At 38.8% G+C, this 19,084-nt stretch overlaps 2 protein-coding genes and 2 pseudogenes across 2 annotated transcripts in view; 2 read left to right on the top strand and 2 right to left on the bottom strand.

Moving 5' to 3' along the window:
* Positions 1 to 19,084, top strand: part of BTBD8 (BTB domain containing 8) — a 107,918-nt gene that overhangs the window by 32,675 nt on the left and 56,159 nt on the right. Inside the window, exon 5 of the mRNA XM_026456521.1 lies at positions 17,962 to 18,051. Coding sequence (XP_026312306.1) covers positions 17,962 to 18,051 — 90 coding nt within the window. The remainder of the gene's footprint in view (positions 1 to 17,961; positions 18,052 to 19,084) is intronic.
* Positions 2,117 to 3,124, bottom strand: LOC111555176 (annotated as a pseudogene).
* LOC111555164 lies at positions 12,244 to 13,508 on the top strand (annotated as a pseudogene).
* LOC111533011 (prefoldin subunit 3) lies at positions 14,314 to 15,300 on the bottom strand. The gene has a single exon (XM_023199937.2). The coding sequence runs from the start codon at positions 15,278 to 15,280 to the stop codon at positions 14,687 to 14,689; it is 594 nt and encodes a 197-aa protein (XP_023055705.2). The 5' UTR covers positions 15,281 to 15,300; the 3' UTR covers positions 14,314 to 14,686.

The following is a 19,084-nucleotide window of genomic DNA, read 5'->3' as shown; positions in this document are numbered from 1 at the left end:
CAGAAAAGTCCAGTCCTATGAAAGCTATAGTCAATGGATGTCACAAAATTCTCAAGAGATGGTTAACTTTGCTTTCACAAAGTTATATTCTCTGAAGTATTTGCTAAGAAGTGACATGGACAATAGTGATTACTCCAAAAATTTAGATTCGTGACTCTGGATTTAACTCTTACTCAGTTATGTGGAATTAAAGCAAATAAATAAATAAATAAATACATTCTTGGAGTAAGAATACTTTAAAAATTAGTCCTACTAAAATTTCCTTCTCTAGAGCTTCTCTGCATAATCCAGGCCATTATTCTGCCTGGAGTAGTGAATGTAGTTCAGCTAACATTGGAAAGTATTGAATAGCAGTGTACTAAAGCAGCAGCAAGGTGGAAATTAGGGCATCTTGATAGAGCCAGAAGCAGCATTAACAGTTGAAATTAAACTTAATCAAAAGGAGAAAATAGTTTTTGGCATGATGGAAAATAAAAAATTTGGCAAAGATTTTTAATACACCATACCATCTACAGCATTATTTTTTAACCTGAGGCATCTGTCCTAATTAAATAGGAATGTTTTCTAAGTTTCTGTTTTAAGGTCAGGGTAATTGTTTAAGCCTCAGATGCTCCTAATTTTACTAAAATGGAAATGGATGACATGCTGTGTTCAAGTCTTCTGAGGAGTAGACACAAAGATGGGATTAGACTTTCAATAAATGTATTAGGCTAAATGCATGTGAGAGAACATAGAGAGAAAGCCAGAGAAAACAGAGCTGCTAGACTGCAATGCTGATTTGACTCTAAGTGAAGGAGAAAGAGAAGGAAGTTAGATAGAAGCATCTTAGACTGCAGTGGAGTCCTAAGAAAAGTTGGGCAAGGCCATTAAAGTTCCCATGCCAAAGGCACCCATCAGAGAAGCACCTGTTTTCTAGGGCTAGACCTGGCTTACTATCCTTGCTGGGCTCAGTTATTGTCGGGAAATAGCTTCTGAGAAGATGGCCTTGTGACCCAGGTGGAATAAATTTCAGAGTGCTATAGCTGAAGCTGTCGGTCATTACGCAGTCAAAGATTAGAGGGGTAGGCCCGGCGCACGGTGACTCACGCCTGTAATTCCAGCACTTTGGGGCCGAGATGGGTGGATCACGAGGTCCAAGATCGAGACCATCCTGGCTAACTTGGTGAAACCCCGTCTCTACTAAAAATACAAAAAATTAACCGGGCATGGTGACATGTGCCTGTAGTCCCAGTTGCTTGGGAGGCTAAGGCAGGAGAATCACTTGAATCCAGGAGGCGGAGGTTGCAGTGACTTGAGATTGTGCCACTGCACTCCAGCCTGGACGACAGAGTGAGACTCTGTCTCAAAAAAAAAAAGATTAGAGGGGTATATTCTCATGACTGCCACACATATAAATCATGACATGCTATGTATGTATTTATATTTCTTTACCACTAGGCATAGTCAGATGAAGTAAGAAATAGTTGTTAAAAAAAACATTTATTATTTGCTAGGTGTTATGGTGCTGAGATTGGGATTCATAAAGAAATGAATGAAGTACTGAGGATTAAATGGGTTATATATCAATATTCAACAGTGTGATAGAAAAGATTGCCATGGAAAAAAGGCCTGACAGACATCCAATAAACTGCTAAAAGTGGTTTTTTCTAGATCATGGAATTGAAGTAAACAAGGAAGCAGGATGAGAACTTAAAATTTTCACTTTATCCAATTCTATATTGAAGTTTATTACAAACATATTGTTTTTATAATTTTAAAAAAGTTTTTAAAATCTGGCTTTCCATTTTTAAGGAAAGAATTACAGACTAAAAATTTTTTATCGGCAGCACATATAATTTTTTTATCCGTTCAAATAGGCTCAATCATACTCTGAGGTCACTATCTTTGTCCTCTTTTATCGAAAAATAAAAACTATATAGCAGACTTAGTGCATTAAGTATTCATTTGATTGTCAGCATCCCTGAGATCCCTCCTCCTTCAGGGGGTCTGGTGTGCAAACTGTGAGGAGGGGAGATTCTCAGTGTGGTGGGGGACTGGGTGTGGTAGGGACTCCCCAGCAATTGAACGCTTCTTTCTTTGTCTCATGCTCTTACTGGGGCTGGTGGTCCGGGGGCTCTTACTCTTTGGAGGCCATGTGGACCATGAGGTGCACCACCCTGTTGCTGTAGCCAAATTCATTGTCATGCCTGGAAATGAGCTTGATAAAGTGGTCATTGAGGGCAATGCCAGCCCCAGCACTGAAGGTGGAAGAGTGAGTGTCACTGTTAAAGTTGGAGGAGACAATCTGGTGCTCATTGTAGCCCCAGATGCCCTTGAGGGCCCCCTCTGATGTTGCTTTACCACCTTGACGTCATCATATTTAGCTGGTTTCTCCAGAAAGCAGGTCAGGTTCATAACTAACGTGTTGGTGGTGGGGACATGGAAGGCTACGCCAGTGAGCTTCCTGTTCGACTAGGGGATGGCCTTGCCCACAGCCTTGACAGCACCAGTAGATATCTACTGGTGCAGGGATGATGTTCTGGAGAGCCCCATAGCCATCACACCACAGTTTCCCAGGGGGCCATCCACAGTCTTCTGGATGGCAGTGATGGCATGGACTGTGATCCTGATTCCTCCCATGATGCCAGAGTTGTTATGGATGACCTTGACCAGGGAGCTAAGCAGTTGGTGTACAGGAGACGTTGCTGATGATCTTGAGGTTTTTATACTTCTCATGATTCATGCCCATCACAAACATGGGGGCATCAGCAGAAGGGACAAAGATAATAACCCTTTTGGCTCCACCCTCTAAGTGAGCCCCAGCCTTCTCCATGATAGTGAAGATGCCAGTGGACTCCATAACATAATCAGCACCAGCATCATCCTGTTTGATTTTGGTAGGATCTCACTCCTGGAAGATGGTGATGGGGTTTCCATTGATGACAAGCTTCCTGTTTTCAGCCTTGATGATGTCATGGAACTTACCATGGGTGGAATCATACTGGAACATGTAGACCATGTAGTTGAGGTCAATGAAGGGGTCATTGATGGTAACAGTATCTACTTTGCTAGAGTTAAAAGCAGCCCTAATTACCAGGCACCCAATACAGCCAATTCCATTTACTCTGGGCTTCATTTTTACCATGATGTCTCAGGGACATGGCTGGTGCTGCCCAAGAATGGAAGAAGGAGAGGGCAAGGTTCTGTCACTTTTTCTCTTCCTTTTGCTTACTTTACATTTAATTTATGCTGCTTTTATACTTTCTTAAGGTGGAATTCGAGATCATTAATAAGAAACCTTTTTCCTTTTCAACAATAAGCATTTAAAAGCTAAACATTTCCTTCTAAGCACTGTTTAGCTGCAGCCTGCAAATTTTGATATATTGTATTTTCACTCAAATAAATGTATTTTCTAATTTTCCTTTTGATTTCTTCTTTACCCATGGGTTGTCTAGAAGTATGTTTAGTTTCTAACTATTTGGGAATTTTCCAGATAATTCTCCATTATTGATTTCTAGTTTAATTCCATTGTGGTCATAGAACATATTTTATATTATTTTAGTTTTGTTTAAATTTATGGAGACTTGTTCGATGGCCCAGAATATGGTCTGTATTAGTGAATGTTCCACATGTACTTAAAAAGAGTATGTGTTCTGTTGTCCTGTGGTGGAGTGTTGTATAAATGAAAATTGGTTGATAGTGTTGCTCAAGTTTTATGTATCCTTAGCTGAACTTTTGTCTATCTATCCTGTTAATTACTGATGGAGTATTGAAGTCTCCAAGTATCATTATAAATTTGTTTCTCTTCTTAGTTCTGTCAGTTTTTGCTTCATGTATTTTGAAGCGCTATTATTTGGTACATACACATTTGGGATTGTTATTTCTTCATAATGAATTGAATCCTTTTTATTTTGAAATACTGCTTTTTACCCCAGGTCATGTCACTAGTTATGAAGTTTACTTTGGTTAATATCACCACTCAAGCTTTCTTATGATTAGTGTTTATATGGTATTTTTTTAATATCCTTTTACTTCTAAACTTTGTCTTTATATTTAAAATGGATTTAAAATTAATTTCTTGTAGATAGCAAATAGTTGTGTCTTGCTTTTGTTATCCAGTTTCATAATCTCCTTTTAATTGGAGTAGACATTAATAGTATTTGACTATTTATAATAATGTAGTTATTAATATGTTTGAGTGTAAGTCTACCATTGTACTTTTTTTTTTTGGATCCCTCTCTGTTGCCCAGGCTGAGTGCAGTGATATGGCCATAGCTTCTGTAACCTTGAACTCCTGGGCTCAAGTGATTCCCTGGCCTCAGCCTACAGGCACTTGCCATCATACTCAGCTAATTTAAAACATTTTTTGTAGATGTGGGTTCTTGCATTATTGCTCAGGCTGGTCTTGAACTCCTGGCCTCAGGGAATCCTTTTGCCCCAGCCTCCCAAATTGCTGGGATTACAGGTGTGAGCCACCACACTCAGCCCTAAAATGCTTTGTCTGCTAATTCCATCTTCTGTGTCATTTCTGGGTCTGATAATATTGACTGATTTTTTCCCCCTTTTAATGTTCACAATTTGCTGCTTCTTCACATTACCTAGTACGTTTTTAATCAAATGCCAGATGTTATAAATATTATGTTTTTGAATGTTTGAATTTTATTGTTTTTCATGAAAAAGATTATTGAAGTTTTTTTTAGCAGGCATTTAAGTTATTGTGGATCAACTTCACGTTTATAAAGCTTCTTTTTGAATTTTATTAGGGTGCGTCTAGAATAGCCTTTGCTCCAAATGTTGTAAAGCCTTTCTACTGAGGCTCCTGGGATCTTTCCTTACTACCCCAAGTATTCAATTCTGGCCGGAAGGAACTTGAATATCTGTCTAAAGCCATTGTCTGCTGGCTTTTATTCTTTGCCTGGGTTTGTGTAGTTTTACCTTATGCACGCTCAAATTATATTCAGACAAAAGCTCAAGGGAGGGAGTATCTACTCTGATTTCTGGAGTTCTTCATGACTCCCTCTTCTATATTACTGCACCCCACAAATTTCAGCTGACTCAGCTTCTTGGGGCTCCTATATCTGTCTCCTCAACTCAGCCACAGGCTCTGCTCATTTGTCCTTCCTGTGCCTTGACTAGAAACTGCTTCTAGGAAGAAAAGCATTGTGACTGTAGAGCTTACTTCATTTGTTTTTCTTCTCTTGGGGATCAGAGTCCTGTACTGCCTTTCTTCATGGTCATATTTTGTTCAATTTTCTAATTATTAAATGGAAGGTAGGGAAGTCCTGTACTTATGGGTAGAAGCAGAATCCTAATTTTTTCTTAGTTGGCCTTATTTTTTAGAACAGTTCCAGATTTACGGACAAATTAAGAGTACGGTATTCTCATATACCCCCACACCTAGTTCCTCGTTATTAACATCTTACAGTACATTTGTTACAATTGAGTCAATATCAATACATTGTTATTAACTAAAGTATGTAGTATATTCAGATTTCCTTGGTTATTACCTAGTGTCCTTTTCTATTTGAGGAATCAATCCCCAATCTCACATTACACTTAGCTGTCATGTCTCCTTAGACTCCTCTTGGCTGTAACAGTTTTTCAGACTTTTTTTTTTTTTTTTTGATGACATTCCAGTTTGAGGAGTACTGGTCAGGTATTTTATAGAAATGTCCCTTAAATGGAGTTTATCTTATGTTTTTCTCACAATTACATGGATTATGGGTTTGGGACAGGAAGACCACAAAGATAAAGGGCCATTTTCATTACATCATATTAAAGGTACATGTGATCAACGTGACATCACTGTTTATGTTAACCTTGATAGTGACCTTGTTTTCATCTGGTTTCTCCACTGTAAGTTACTCCTCTCGTCACCTCCCATTTCCAGACTGTCCTCTCTGGAAGGAAGTCACTGTGTGTATCCCATATTTAAGTGATAGGAAGTAATGTTCTATCTCTTGAAGCGGGGGTATTATCCACATAAATTATTTGGAATTCTTCTGCACAAGAAACTTATCTCTTCTTCTCCACATATTAATTTATTCAGTCACTTACATATATCAGTGTAGACTCATAGATACTTATTTTGTACTTTGGCTTATAATTTGACTTATTTTTTAATTTGGCTTGTCTTTTTTATTTTTTTTTTGGTCAATTTGTTAAAACTTTAGCTGTGGGAGCTCTTTCAGGTAGCTCTTATGTCCCTTTTACTCCCTCAGTGTGTGTGTGTCTGTGTGTGTGTGTGTTGAGCATTTTCTTACTTTCTGGCACTAAAAGATATATCTGGTATAACAGACAAACAATACACCTATCTACGTAGGGCACTTACCGTGAATACAACTTGCAGGACTGGAAGTTGCTTTGGGCGAGTCATTGAGTGAGTGGTGGGTGAATGTGAAGGCTCAGTTCATTACTGTACACTACTGTAGACTTTATAAATACTAATGATACACATGAAATTTATTTTTAAAAACCATCTTCAATAATTAAACTTGACATTGTAATTTTTCATTTTATAAACTTTAGTTTTTTGAAACTTTTTACTCTTTTGTAATCACACTTAGCTTAATCACAAACATGTATAGCTGTGCAAATTTTTTTCTTTTTTCGTTTTTTTCTTTGAGACAGGGTCTTGCTCTGTCATCCAGGCTGAAGTACAGTGGCGTGATCATGGGTCACTGCAGCCTTGACCTCTCTAGCTCCAGTGATCCTCCCACCTCAGCCTCTTGAGTAACTGGGACCACAGGGGCATGCCACCACACCCATCTAATTTTTGTATTTTTTGTAGAGACAAGTTCTTCCTGTGTTGGCCAGGCTGGTTTCACATGCCTGGGCTCAAATAATCCTCCTGCCTCAACCTCCCAAAGTGCTAGGATTGCAGGTGTGAGCCACCACATCTGGCTTTTTTACTTTGTATCCTTATTCTATAAGCTCTTCTTTTCTTTTCTTTTTGAGATGGAGTCTCGCTCCATTGCCCAGGCTGGAGTGCAATAGCACTATCTTGGCTCGCTGCAACCTCCACCTCCTGGGTTCAAGCAATTCACCTGCCTCAGCCTCCCGAGTAGCTGGGATTGCAGGCATGCACCATGATGCCTAGCTAATTTTTTTGTATTTTAGTGGAGGTGGGGTTTCACCATCTCTAGCTCGAACTCCTGATCTCAAGTGATCCACTCGCTTCAGCCTCCCAAAGCGCTAGGATTATAGGCGTGAGCCACTGCGCCTGGCCTATTAGCTTTTTTCTGTTTAAAAAATATTTTTAAGTTTTTAAACTTTTGTTAAAAATTGAGACAGAAGCAAACACATTAGCCTAGGCCTACACAGAGTCAGGATCATCAGTATCAATCCCTTCTGCCTCCACATCATGTCCCACTGGAAGGTCTTCAGGGGCAGTGTTATCTCCTGACATGCCGCCTTCTGGAATACCTCGTGAAAGACCTGCCTGAGGTTATTTAACAGTTAACTTTTTTTTTTATATGTAAGTAGGAGTACTCTAAAGTAACAATATAAAATGTATTACAATAAAATAATAAGCCAGTAACGTAGTTGTTTATTATCAAGTATGTACTGTACATAATTGTATATGCTAGACTTTTACACAGCAGGCAGCACAGTAGGTTTATTTATACCAGCACCTCCACAAACATGTGAGTAATGCTTTGCACTTGGCCTTCTGTCAGCTATGATATCTCTAGGTGGCAGGAATTTTTCAGCTTCATTGTAATCTTATGGGACCATCTTCATATGTGTGTGGTCTCTTGTTGACCCAAACATTGTTGTGTAGCACATGACTAAATTTTGGAATCACTTTGTCAGTATTGACAAAATAGCTTTCTGAGATTTTGATTGAAATTGCCTAAATTTTTTTTTTTTTTTGAGACAAGAGTCTCGCTCTGTTGTCTAGGCTGGAGTGCAGTGGCACGATCTCAGCTCACTCCTATCTGTACCTCCCCGGTTCAAGTGATTCTTACGCCTCAGCCTCCCAAGTAGCTGGGATTACAGACATGCACCACCAGGCATGGCTGACGTTTGTATTTTTAGTGAGACAGGGTTTTGCCACGTTGGCCAGGCTGGTCTCGAACTCCTGGCCTCATGTGATCTGCCTGCCTCAGCCTCCCCCAGAGTGCTGGGATTACAGGTATGAGCCACTGCACCTGGCCAAAATTGCCTACATTTTTAAAATCCTAAATTGGTGTTGAATTTTGTCAAATGCTTTCCTGCATCGATTTTGCTGATCACGTGAATTTTCTCCATTCTTTTTTAATGTGCTAAATTATATTGCTTAACTTTGGAATGAAAAAGTAATCTTACATTCCTGAAATAATTTCAGTTTGGTTGTGATGTTTTATTCTATTTCGTGCTGAATTCAGTTTACTAATATTTTGTTTAGGAATTTGCATCTATGTTCATGACACAGATTGGCCTGTAATTTTCCTTTTTTGTAATGTCCTTGTCAGGTTTAGGCCTCAAAGTTATGTTGACTTTATAAAATGAACTGTGAAGTATTTCCTCTTTTTTATGCTTTAGTTTGAGTAATGTTGATTTTTTTATATCTTCCTTAAATATTTATTAGAATTCACCAGGGAAGTTATCTTGGCCTGTTATTTTCTTTCTTAAGTAAATTTTCTTTTCATTCTTTTTTATAGTGAAGTATATTGAGTTAGAATGCATACACAAACAAATGCACACAACTTAAAGTCCAGTTCAATGAATTTTGACTAATGTATAAACCTGTTTTACTTCCACTATAAGCAAAATACAGTGAATTTTCATCAACTAAAAAGTTCCCTTGTGCCCATTTACCTTCAGTACCTATCCCTACCCCAACCACAAGCAACAAATGATTTTCACATGCTTATTTGCCATCTGTATACCTCTTTGGTTAGTTTTCTGTTTATATCTTTTGCCCATTATTTTTTATTTTTTATTTTTTTGAGACAGAGTCTTGCTGTGTTACCCAGGCTGGTCTTGAGCTCCTGGGCTTAAGGGATCCTCCCGCCTCAGCCTCCCAAGTAGTTGGGACTACACACACACAATACTACTCTTGGTTTGCCTACTTTTAAATCAGGTTGTTTGTTTTCTTATTATTGTGTTCTCTATACTGTAGGATATTCTTCCTTTCCTAGAATTTCATGTAAATGGACTCAGACATACTGTTGTGTCTGGCCTCTTTTGTTCAGTGTAATGTTTTTGAGCTTCATCCTTGCATATTATATGTATCAGTGATTCATTCCATTTTTATTGCTGCATAATATTGGATTGTATAGCTATACCACAATATGTTTATTTATTCTCCTGTTGATGGAATATTGGTTGTTTCCAGTATTTAGCTATTATTATTATTTATTTATTTATTTTGAAACGGAGTCTTGCTCTGTCGCCAGGCTGGAGTACAGTGGTGCAATCTCGGCTCACTGCAGTCTCCGCCTCCCAGGTTCAATTGATTCTCCTGCCTCACCCTCCTGAGTAGCTGGGACTACAGGCTTGTACCACCATGCCCAGCTAATTTTTGTATTTTTAGTAGAGATGGGATTTCACCATGTTGGCCAGGATGGTCTTGATCTCTTGGCCTCATGATCTGCCTGCCTTGGCCTCCTAAAGTGCTGGAATTACAGGCATGAGCCACCACGCCTGGCCTTTTTTTTTTCTTTTTAGACAGAGTCTCTGTAGCCCAGGCTGGAGTGCAGTGGTACTATCTCGGCTCACTACAAACCTGTGCCCCTCAGGTTCAAGAGATTCTTGTGCCTTAGCCTCCTGAGTAGCTGGGGTTACAGGCGTGTGCCACCATGTCCGGCTAATTTTTGTATTTGTAGTAGACACTGGGTTTTGCCACGTTGGTCAGGCTGGTCTTGAACTCCTGACCTCAAGCGATCTACCTGCCTTGGCCTCCCAAAATGTTGGGATTACAAGCGTGAGCCACCACACCCGGCCAGGGATGTCATTTTTTATAACTAGCCATAAACTTTAGCTTTGAAGTAAAAGTATATCTAGCAAGTGATTTTTACCTGATATTTTCTGTTGTTCTTGCCCATATTTTAGTTGGGTTGTGTTATTATAGTTCTCTATGTATTCTAGATTTAAGTTTTTGTATATGGTGTGAGGCAAGTGTCAAGTTTAATTTTTTTTCTACAAACATCCAGTTGTTCTGGTACCTTTTGATGATAAGACTGTCTTTTACCCTGTTGAATTATCTTAATACCTTCATGAAAAGCAATTGGCCATATATATGTGGATCTATTTTTGGACTCTCAATTCTGTTCCAGTGATTTTTATGTCTACCCTTACGTCGATACCATGTTATTTTGATTATTGCTACTTTATAGTAAGTGACAGCATGTTGCCTGAAATCATGTCTTCCACCTTTATTCTTCTGTTGATGTTTGCTTTGGCAATTAGGGGTCCTTTGCATTTTCATATATGTTTTAGAATCAGCTTATCTATTGCTACTAAAAATGCTTGATTGGGATTGTGTTAAATCTAGAAACTAATTTAGGAAGAATGGACATATTAACAGTTTCAAGTTTCAGACCCATGAGCATATTTTAACTCTCCATTAGGTCTTTTAAAATTTATCACAGCAGTGTTTTATGGTTTTTAGTGTAGAGATCTTAACACGTTTTTGTTACATTTGTTGCTATGTATTTGACCTTTTTTGATACTAGTGTAAATGGAAATTTTTTCTTTTATGTTCTGGTTATTCATTATTACACTAAATCATCTTTGGGTGACTACTAAACATTCTGTTGAAAATTTGTAGAAATAATTTGACACTCAAGGTGATATTTTAATGCAGACAGGATTTCCTTTTGCTTTTGTCTGGCTCACAGACTAGATGCTGATCACTTTGTTCCAGTCAGGGACCGAGATAATTCAGAACTGGCTTTCAAGTCTAATACGGGCTTGTCTATTTCCTGTTCACTCTTCTGTTTAGAATGTGGCCCTTCGGGATCCAACTGAAATCCTGAGTTATCTACTAAAACCCCTCCTCTTTGATGGGCCCCAAGTTCCAATTTGTGTGAAGATTGCCAGAAGCTATACTCAGCTTATCAGCCTTCCAGCTGTTGCTTTTGCTTTCAGATTTGGCAATTGCCTGAGTGGAAAAAGTTACCTCAAATACTTGGGTCGCTTCTTTTGTCTTCTCTCTCAAAACTTGTGTAACTTTTCTAATCACTGTGGCAGTATTCTGATGCCTTCAAAACATGCTTTCCTTTTTTTGCTTCTTTTCTTAAATATATATATTTTGTACATCTTTCCTAAGCTGCTTTCAGCAGGAGGGTTGATCTGAGATAACCTGAGAAACCATTCCAGAAGTGTCTTTCTCTTCTCCCTGTCCTCCACCCTTCACTGGAATATAATATTGTTTTCTGTATCTCATTTAATGCTATACTCCCAGCACTTAGAATAGTGTGAAGCACAGAGTAGAGTATCTGTTGGATTAAAGATGAGGCTAGCCAAGAGTTTGAGGCTGCAGTGGGCTATGATTGTGCTACTGCACTCCAGCCTGGGTGAAAGAGCAAGAGACCCTGTCTCTAGTAAAAGAAAAAGAAAGAATGAGGGTGAGTGCAGTGATTTAACACCTGTAATCTCAGCACTTTGAGAGGCTGGGACAGGAGGGTCACTGGAGCCCAGGTGTTTGAGACCAACTAGAGCAACATAGTAAGACTCTGTCTCTCTATATATTTTTCAAATTTCTTTTTAGAGAACGAATTCATTAGCATTTTATTTGAGAAGATAGAATGGTAATTCAAAAGAAAATATCTTTTTTGTCATTTTTTCAAAACTAAGATATATCCTTTCTTGAACATAATTATGATGAGTTTTGAACTAGAACTCAGGACCTTTAGGATTGTAAGCTCTTTTTTTTATAATTTAAACATATTTTAAATTTAGAGTTGTCCCTATTTTTCATTTTTATTTTCTTTCTTTCCTAAGATATTGTAGAATCTATTTTTTATTTTAAAAATGTTTAATTGACAAACAGTAATTATAGTCTCTTATTGTTATTTCCTTAAAATTTAAAGTAACATCTTTGGTCTTTGTTTCTCCATTTGTAAATGATTTATTCCTCTTAGTCATGGACATAGTTTCCATTGTTGTTAATTAAAGAAACTTTGAGAGGCATTGAGGGAGGTTGGAGGGAGAGTAGGGTGGACAGAGGAGCAGAGGAGAGAAGAGGGAAGCTCATTGAAAGCCACATGGAGAGGGAGTGAAGAGCAGAAGAAAGAATAGAGGGGACCTGAGACACCCACAGAGGGACAGAGAACCATGGCGTCTGGTGACACTGCTGCCAGAGAGGAGGAGCATAGCCTTTAGAATGTGAGCTCTTCCTCCAGAAGCACAACATTGAGGCACCGCTCAAAGATTCTATTATGCAGTTGTGCACTGCTCAACCCCAGGGACCGGTGGTATTCCTCAGGGAACACTTTGAGAGGTTGGAGGAGGAGGAGACAAAACAAATTCACAATATGCAGGAAGCAGGCACTTGTACAGAATTAAGGAGAATGAAATCTCTCCTCCTCCATCCAACCCAGTGGTTAAAGATCAGAGGTGACAAGGTACGGTCAGCACTGAATTCTTCATGGAGGAAGATGCCACATCATATGTTAGAAAGATTATACCGAAAGATTATAAGATTATACCAAAAGCCATTATAAGGTAATGTCTTTAGCCAAAGCCATTGAAAAGAATGTGCTGATTTCACATCTTGATGATAATGAGAGAAGTGATATTTTTGATGCCATGTTTCCAGTCTCCTTTATCACTGGAGAGACAGTGATTCTGCAAGGTGTTGAAGGGGATAACTTCTGTGTGATTGATCAAGGAGAGAGGGATGTCTGTGTCAATAATGAATGAGCAACCAGTGTTGAGGAAGGAGGGAGCTTTGGAGAATTTGTTTTGATTTATGGAACACCTAGAGTAGCCACTGTCAAAGCAAAGAAATGTGAAATGGTAGTGTATCAACCGAGACAGCTATGGAAGAATCTGTATGGGAAGCACACTGAGAAAGTGGAAGATGTATGAGGAATTCCTTAGTAAAGTGTCTATTTTAGAGTCTCTGGATCAGAGGGAGCATCTTATGGTAGCCGATACATGGGAACCAGTCAAGTTTGAAGACTGGCAGAAGATTGTGGTGCAGGGAGAGCCAGGGGATGAGGGAGGAGTTCCTTATTATTCTAGAGGGGCCAGCTGCTATGCTGCAACGTTGGTCAGAAAATGAAGAGTTTGTTGAAGTGGGAAGATTGGAGCCTTCTGATTATTTTGGTGAACTTGCATTACTGATGAATCATCCTCCTGCTGCCACAGTGGTTGTACATGGCCCCTTGAAGTACATTAAGCTGGACCAGCCTAGATTTGAATGTGCTCTTGGCTCATGCTCAGACCTCCTCAAACGAAACATCTAGTAGTACAACAGTTTTGTATCACCGTCTGAAATCTGCCTCCTGGGCCTCCCTTTTTTCCTCTCCCCAATCCATACTTCACTCATGCAGACCACTTTATTTTCGCTATTTGCAGTGCCAGATGGACACTAGCATCACAGCTTCTTGTCTGTTTATATATTACAAGTTGCTCTTATTGTACCGTTTTTAATTTGGAGCAGTAATTAAATACTCGTACACAATTAAATAGAGTTTTGTGGAGTCTTTGCTGTTACTGCTTCACTTTGGGCAATGTTAGTATTCAACCTCTGAGCAGTGAGTGCTGTGCTTTTGGGTGAGAGCAGATCCCAGCATCAGTTGAATTACCATAGAGTAATGATGGAACAGTATAAGATTTTTGTTTTTTTTAACTGACATAACTTTCCAGTTTTAAGCATATTTAGACTGTGGACATACGTGCTGTATTTCTTTGTGGAATAAATGATTTATCATTAAACTTTAAGGATTAGGAAAAATGGATACAGAAAAATCTTAATATAGTAGAAATACATCTGCCTGTAATTAAACTAGTTTAAGGGTAGAAAAATGCCCATTTTTCCACTCTTAAATTATCAGTGGGTATGATCAGTTTAGTTTCTTTCTTTTTTTTTTTTTTTGTAAGAGTTTTGAATGAGTAATTTTATTTCACATTGGCCAAGATCTCCCTTATGTTGGCCTTGCAAAGACACTGCACTTCTCTGAGGTTAGAAAAAATATTGTCTTAATAGCCCCCTTACTGTGTAACAAGGCAAATTACCATTTCCTGAAATGTCCAGAATATCAGAGTAGATAGTTATTTGTTAAGCAGTGAGTCATGAAACCCCACTTACAGAAGACAACAGCAACACAGGACCATTAAGTCCTAAATATACCAAAGAAAAACAAGTTTACAAATATTCAAACTGTCTGTCTTCTCTACCTCTAAAATGGTTTAACCACATCAAGTGAGAGTAACATGAGCCAATTAGAAAGGGAAATAGTAAACTGCTAGTGTCCGACATTCAGCTTCCATAGCACGTCTCACAGTTTTCGGCCTTTTCAGCTAAGAGTTTTCTTATGACAGGCAAAAATAATGATTAAAATACCATTAGCTTTGCTGAGAAATGTGAAAAAAAAACCACAATGTCAAAAATATTTGAAACTAATTTTGTTTTTATAAATAAATAAAATGGTGTTTATCTTTTCTTAAAATTCTTGGTGTTAAAACATTCAAAGTTATGTCAACCTGTAAGGATAAAGGGGTATTTAAGATAACATGTTGGAAAACTGAACCACATTTTTAATTGCCAGCATTATGCTTTATTCTTGGTCGAATCATCCTTGTTTCTTCTTTTTACATCCCAATTATAAACCCTGGCCATATTGACTTCTGTGGTAGTAAATTGATCTCGAAGAAAGTCAAGGTCTTCCTCAAGGGAATCAAGATTCTTTGTGGCAGTCGATAAATTCTTTTCCAACAATGCCTGAGCTTCATCAATATCATATTCAAGCATTACATTAGCCCCCAACCACAGACACACTTTATCAGTAGGAGGAACTGAAGCTTTGCAATACAAGTTATCTGCCAGTAAGAATCTGGTCTCCATTGAGTTGGTGGACTCTTTTTTCTTCTGCATGTATTTTAGAATTTCCAAAGTCTGTTTAATTTCAGGAATCTGACCTTTTAGCCTTCTTTTCTTTTGAGCAAGGTTGAGTTCCATAAACTTATACTTCTGGTACTGTTCATCCAGCTTCTTTAATACTGTATCTGCAGTCTCATTCCCAGGCTGTTTCATGAAGGAATCTACATCTTCCACAAACACGGCCTCAGGAATCCCCAGGTGGAGCCGCCGCCCATTCCCTGTGGCCATTTCTCCTTTGCCACAACTGTCCTTAGCGGCCGCCATCTTGGGGATGCGAGCGCGCGACTGCCAGTTTAGTTTCTTTTTTTAACCAGAATTTTTGTTTGCCAAGCTAATTCGCCTGGTTTTGTTTATATCTTGTTATTAATGTTTTCCCTCCAATTCTGAAATATTTTTAGATGTGTCTGTCTATACCTGCCTTTTAAGTTTGGAACCAAATCATAGACTGCAAATATTGGGTTATGATTTAACTACGTCTGCCTCTGCTCACAAATTCTGATTAGACCTTTATCCAGCTAGTGCCAAGTATTGATCAGATGCTGAATTGAGGATCAGAATTTGAGATCTACACTCCTGGTTGTTAATTTAGAGCTTTTGGTTAATGTACATCCTTCAGTTGACTCTAGTATAATCTCCTATTCTTATCAAGCTGATTCCAGGAGATTGAATTTGCTACAACTAGATTCATTTGGAACAAAAGTCATAACAGAAATAGAGGTGATATTGCTAAAGGGAGAGGTGTCAAGCTGACAAAGCTCAGTGTCTAGAATTTTTCCCCACTAAATTCAGTGGGATATGAGATTTTGGAAGTTTTTTTACTTTTTTTTTTGAAACAGAGTCTTGCTCTGTCACCCAGGCTGCAGTGCAGTGGCGTGATCTCTGCTCACTGCAACCTCGGCCTCCTGGGTTCAAGTGATTCTCCTGAGTAGCTGGGACTACAGGCACAGCCACCATGCCCAGCTAATTTTTGTATTTTTAATAGAGATGGGCTTTTACCATGTTGGCCAGGCTAATCATGAACTGCTGACTTCAAGTGATCCGCCCGCCATGGCCTCCCAAAGTGTTGGGATTACAGGTGTGAGCCACCGTGCCCGACCGAAGCTTTTTACTTTAGCATTTGTTCCTTCCTTTTGATTTCAACTAGAATTTCTGGTGGGTTGGGGGTAGGGTATGGTGTGTCTGTGTTTTTCAAATTGGTATAAAAGGCCATTCTGCTACAAGTCCTACTTTCCTATCTAGCATTTATTTCTCTAGCAGACTTTTTAAAAAGTGAACTTATGCTTTGAATCTGAACTGTATTTCAGTATTTTCTAGCCTTACGAGTTACATTATTCCAATGATACCCAAGAGTTTATTTTTATTTTTTGTTTTTATTATTATTTTTTGAGACAGAGTTTTGCTTTTGTTGCCCAGGCGGGAGTGCAGTGGCGTGATCTCAGCTCAGTGCAACCTCCACCCTGGGTTCACGCAATTCTCCTACCTCGGCCTCCCTTGTAGCTAGGATTATAGGCACCCGCCACCACACCTGGCTAATTTTTTGTTGTTGTTGTTTGTTTTTTTGAGACGCAGTCTGGCTCTGTTGCCCAGGCTGGAGTGCAGTGGCGCGATCTTGGCTCACTGCAAGCTCTGCCTCCCAGGTTCACGCCATTCTCCTGCCTCAGTCTCCTGAGCAACTGGGACTACAGGCGCCTGCCACCACGCCTGGCTAATTTTTTGTATTTTTTGTAGAGATGGGGTTTCACCCTATTAGCCAGGATGGTCTTGATCTCCTGACCTCATGATCTGCCTGCCTTGGCCTCCCAAAGTGCTGGGATTACAGGTGTGAGCCACTGCGCCTGGCCATTTTTTTTTTTTTTTAAAGTAGAGACGGGGTTTCCCATCATTTTGGCCAGGCTGGTCTTGAACTCCCAACCTTGGGTGATCCACCCGCCTCAGCCTCCCAAAGTGCTGGGATTACAGGTGTGAGCCACTGTGCCTGGCCTATTATTTTCTAAATAGAATTTCATAGTTCTTAATGTAGGCACTTATTTCCGTTGTGATTTACATATAATGTAATATAGGGATATATTTGGGAGTGACAACAAGCATTTTTCCATCTGTGTGCAACTGGCTCTGATTATTGATCACCTCTCCTACCCTTTCCCAGGTCATTTAAATTGGTCATGGTAGGTTTTTGTTGTTGTTGTTGTTGTTATCATTGATTTGAAAAAGTTTTAGATTATTTCTAAGTATGAAGTATAAATCTGGGAAAGAGATTTGATTTATACTTTAGTATGAGATAGAAGGCCACCTTGTTAAAAAATTTTAAATTTCCAAAATAATCCATATTAAATGAGGTTTGCTGATCAGTACTTTGTCTTTAGCTACCTTTTTATATTTAAATAATTAAATATAAAAATTATGTTTTTATAAACTTAAAAAATTAAAGAGCCTTCAAAGAAAAAAGATAGCAAGGGCATTGGAATTAATGTTTTAAACAATCAAAATGCTTAGTTATAAATCCCAGCACTTCAGGAATAGGGGGATTGCTCAAGTTCTAGAGTTTGAGACCAGCCTGGACAACATAGTGAGACCCTGTCTCTACAAAAAATTTAAAAATCAAGTTGAGTGTGATACTGTATGCCTGTAGTGTTAGCTTCTTGGGGGGCTGAAGTGGGAGGATCATACTTGAGCCTAGGAGTTCAGGGCAGTAGTAAGCTATGATCACGCCACTGCACTCCAGCCAGGGTGACAGAGGAAGACCCTGTCTCTTAAAACAAAAAACAAAACCCTTAGGTATAAATATAAACTTATAAGTTTTATTATGTAGTAATCCTGCCCGTGAATACAAACAAAACAAATAGATTATTGTGTTTTAATACATAAAGATGAAAATTTTCATTAAAATTTACATTTTGAGTAATATGTAAATGTTTACCTGTGTTTCTCCCCCCTCTTCCCTTTAGGGCCATTTTGAGTGCCAGATCTAGTTATTTTGCTGCAATGCTGAGTGGCTGTTGGGCTGAAAGCTCCCAAGAGTACATTACTCTTCAAGGGTAAGCATATTTTTACAGGGCCATTTGACTGCAAATGATTGCAAATTGTATTTCATACAAAGCACTTTTTATGAATCTGATTTCCCTGGATGTTCAGTGAAATATTTCTCAGGTAGAATTCAACAAAGTACATTTTCTGAAACAGGAAGTAATAGAGAGCATTTATTAATAGAGGTATTGTGTTAATCTGATTATGCTTCTATGACAGAATATCCAAACTGGGTGATTTAAACAACAGGTATTTTCTCATGGTTCTGGAAACTGAAAGTTCAAGATAAACGTGCCAGCAGTTTTAGTGTCTGATGAGGGCTCTGCCTCTGGGTTGCACTCTGCCGCCTTCTTGCTGTACACTCATGTGGCCTTTCCTTGGTGCATGCACTTGGAGAGAGAGTCTTATGGTACTTCTTATGAGGAAACGAATCCTATCAGATCAAGGACCCATGTGACCTCATTTAACTTTAATTACTCTCTTAGAGGCCCCATCTCTAATGTTTTTTTATTTTTTTAATTTTTTTAATTTTTTATTTATTTATTTTTTATTATTATACTTTAAGTTCTAGGGTACATGTGCATAACATGCAGGTTTGTTACATATGTATACTTGTGCCATGTTGGTGTGCTGCACCCATCAACTCGTCAGCACCCATCAATTCGTCATTTATATCAGCTATAACTCCCAATGCAATCCCTCCCCCCTCCCCCCTCCCCATGATAGGCCCCGATGTGTGATGTTCCCCTTCCTGAGTCCAAGTGATGTCATTGTTCAGTTCCCACCTATGAGTGAGAACATGCGGTGTTTGGTTTTCTGTTCTTGTGATAGTTTGCTAAGAATGATGGTTTCCAGCTGCATCCATGTCCCTACAAAGGACGCAAACTCATCCTTTTTTATGGCTGCATAATATTCCATGGTGTATATGTGCCACATTTTCTTAATCCAGTCTGTCACAGATGGACATTTGGGTTGATTCCAAGACTTTGCTATTGTGAATAGTGCTGCAATAAACATACGTGTGCATGTGTCTTTATAGCAGCA

This window comes from Piliocolobus tephrosceles, chromosome 1 (genome assembly GCF_002776525.5).
Source record: "Piliocolobus tephrosceles isolate RC106 chromosome 1, ASM277652v3, whole genome shotgun sequence".
NCBI classification, from domain to species: domain Eukaryota; kingdom Metazoa; phylum Chordata; class Mammalia; order Primates; family Cercopithecidae; genus Piliocolobus; species Piliocolobus tephrosceles.
This window is presented reverse-complemented; position numbering and strand designations above follow the sequence as displayed.

What these genes read in the sequence shown, in the direction of transcription:
- LOC111533011 (XM_023199937.2), bottom strand. Translation starts at nt 15,280, where the DNA reads ATGGCGGCCGCTAAGGACAGTTGTGGCAAAGGAGAAATGGCCACAGGG.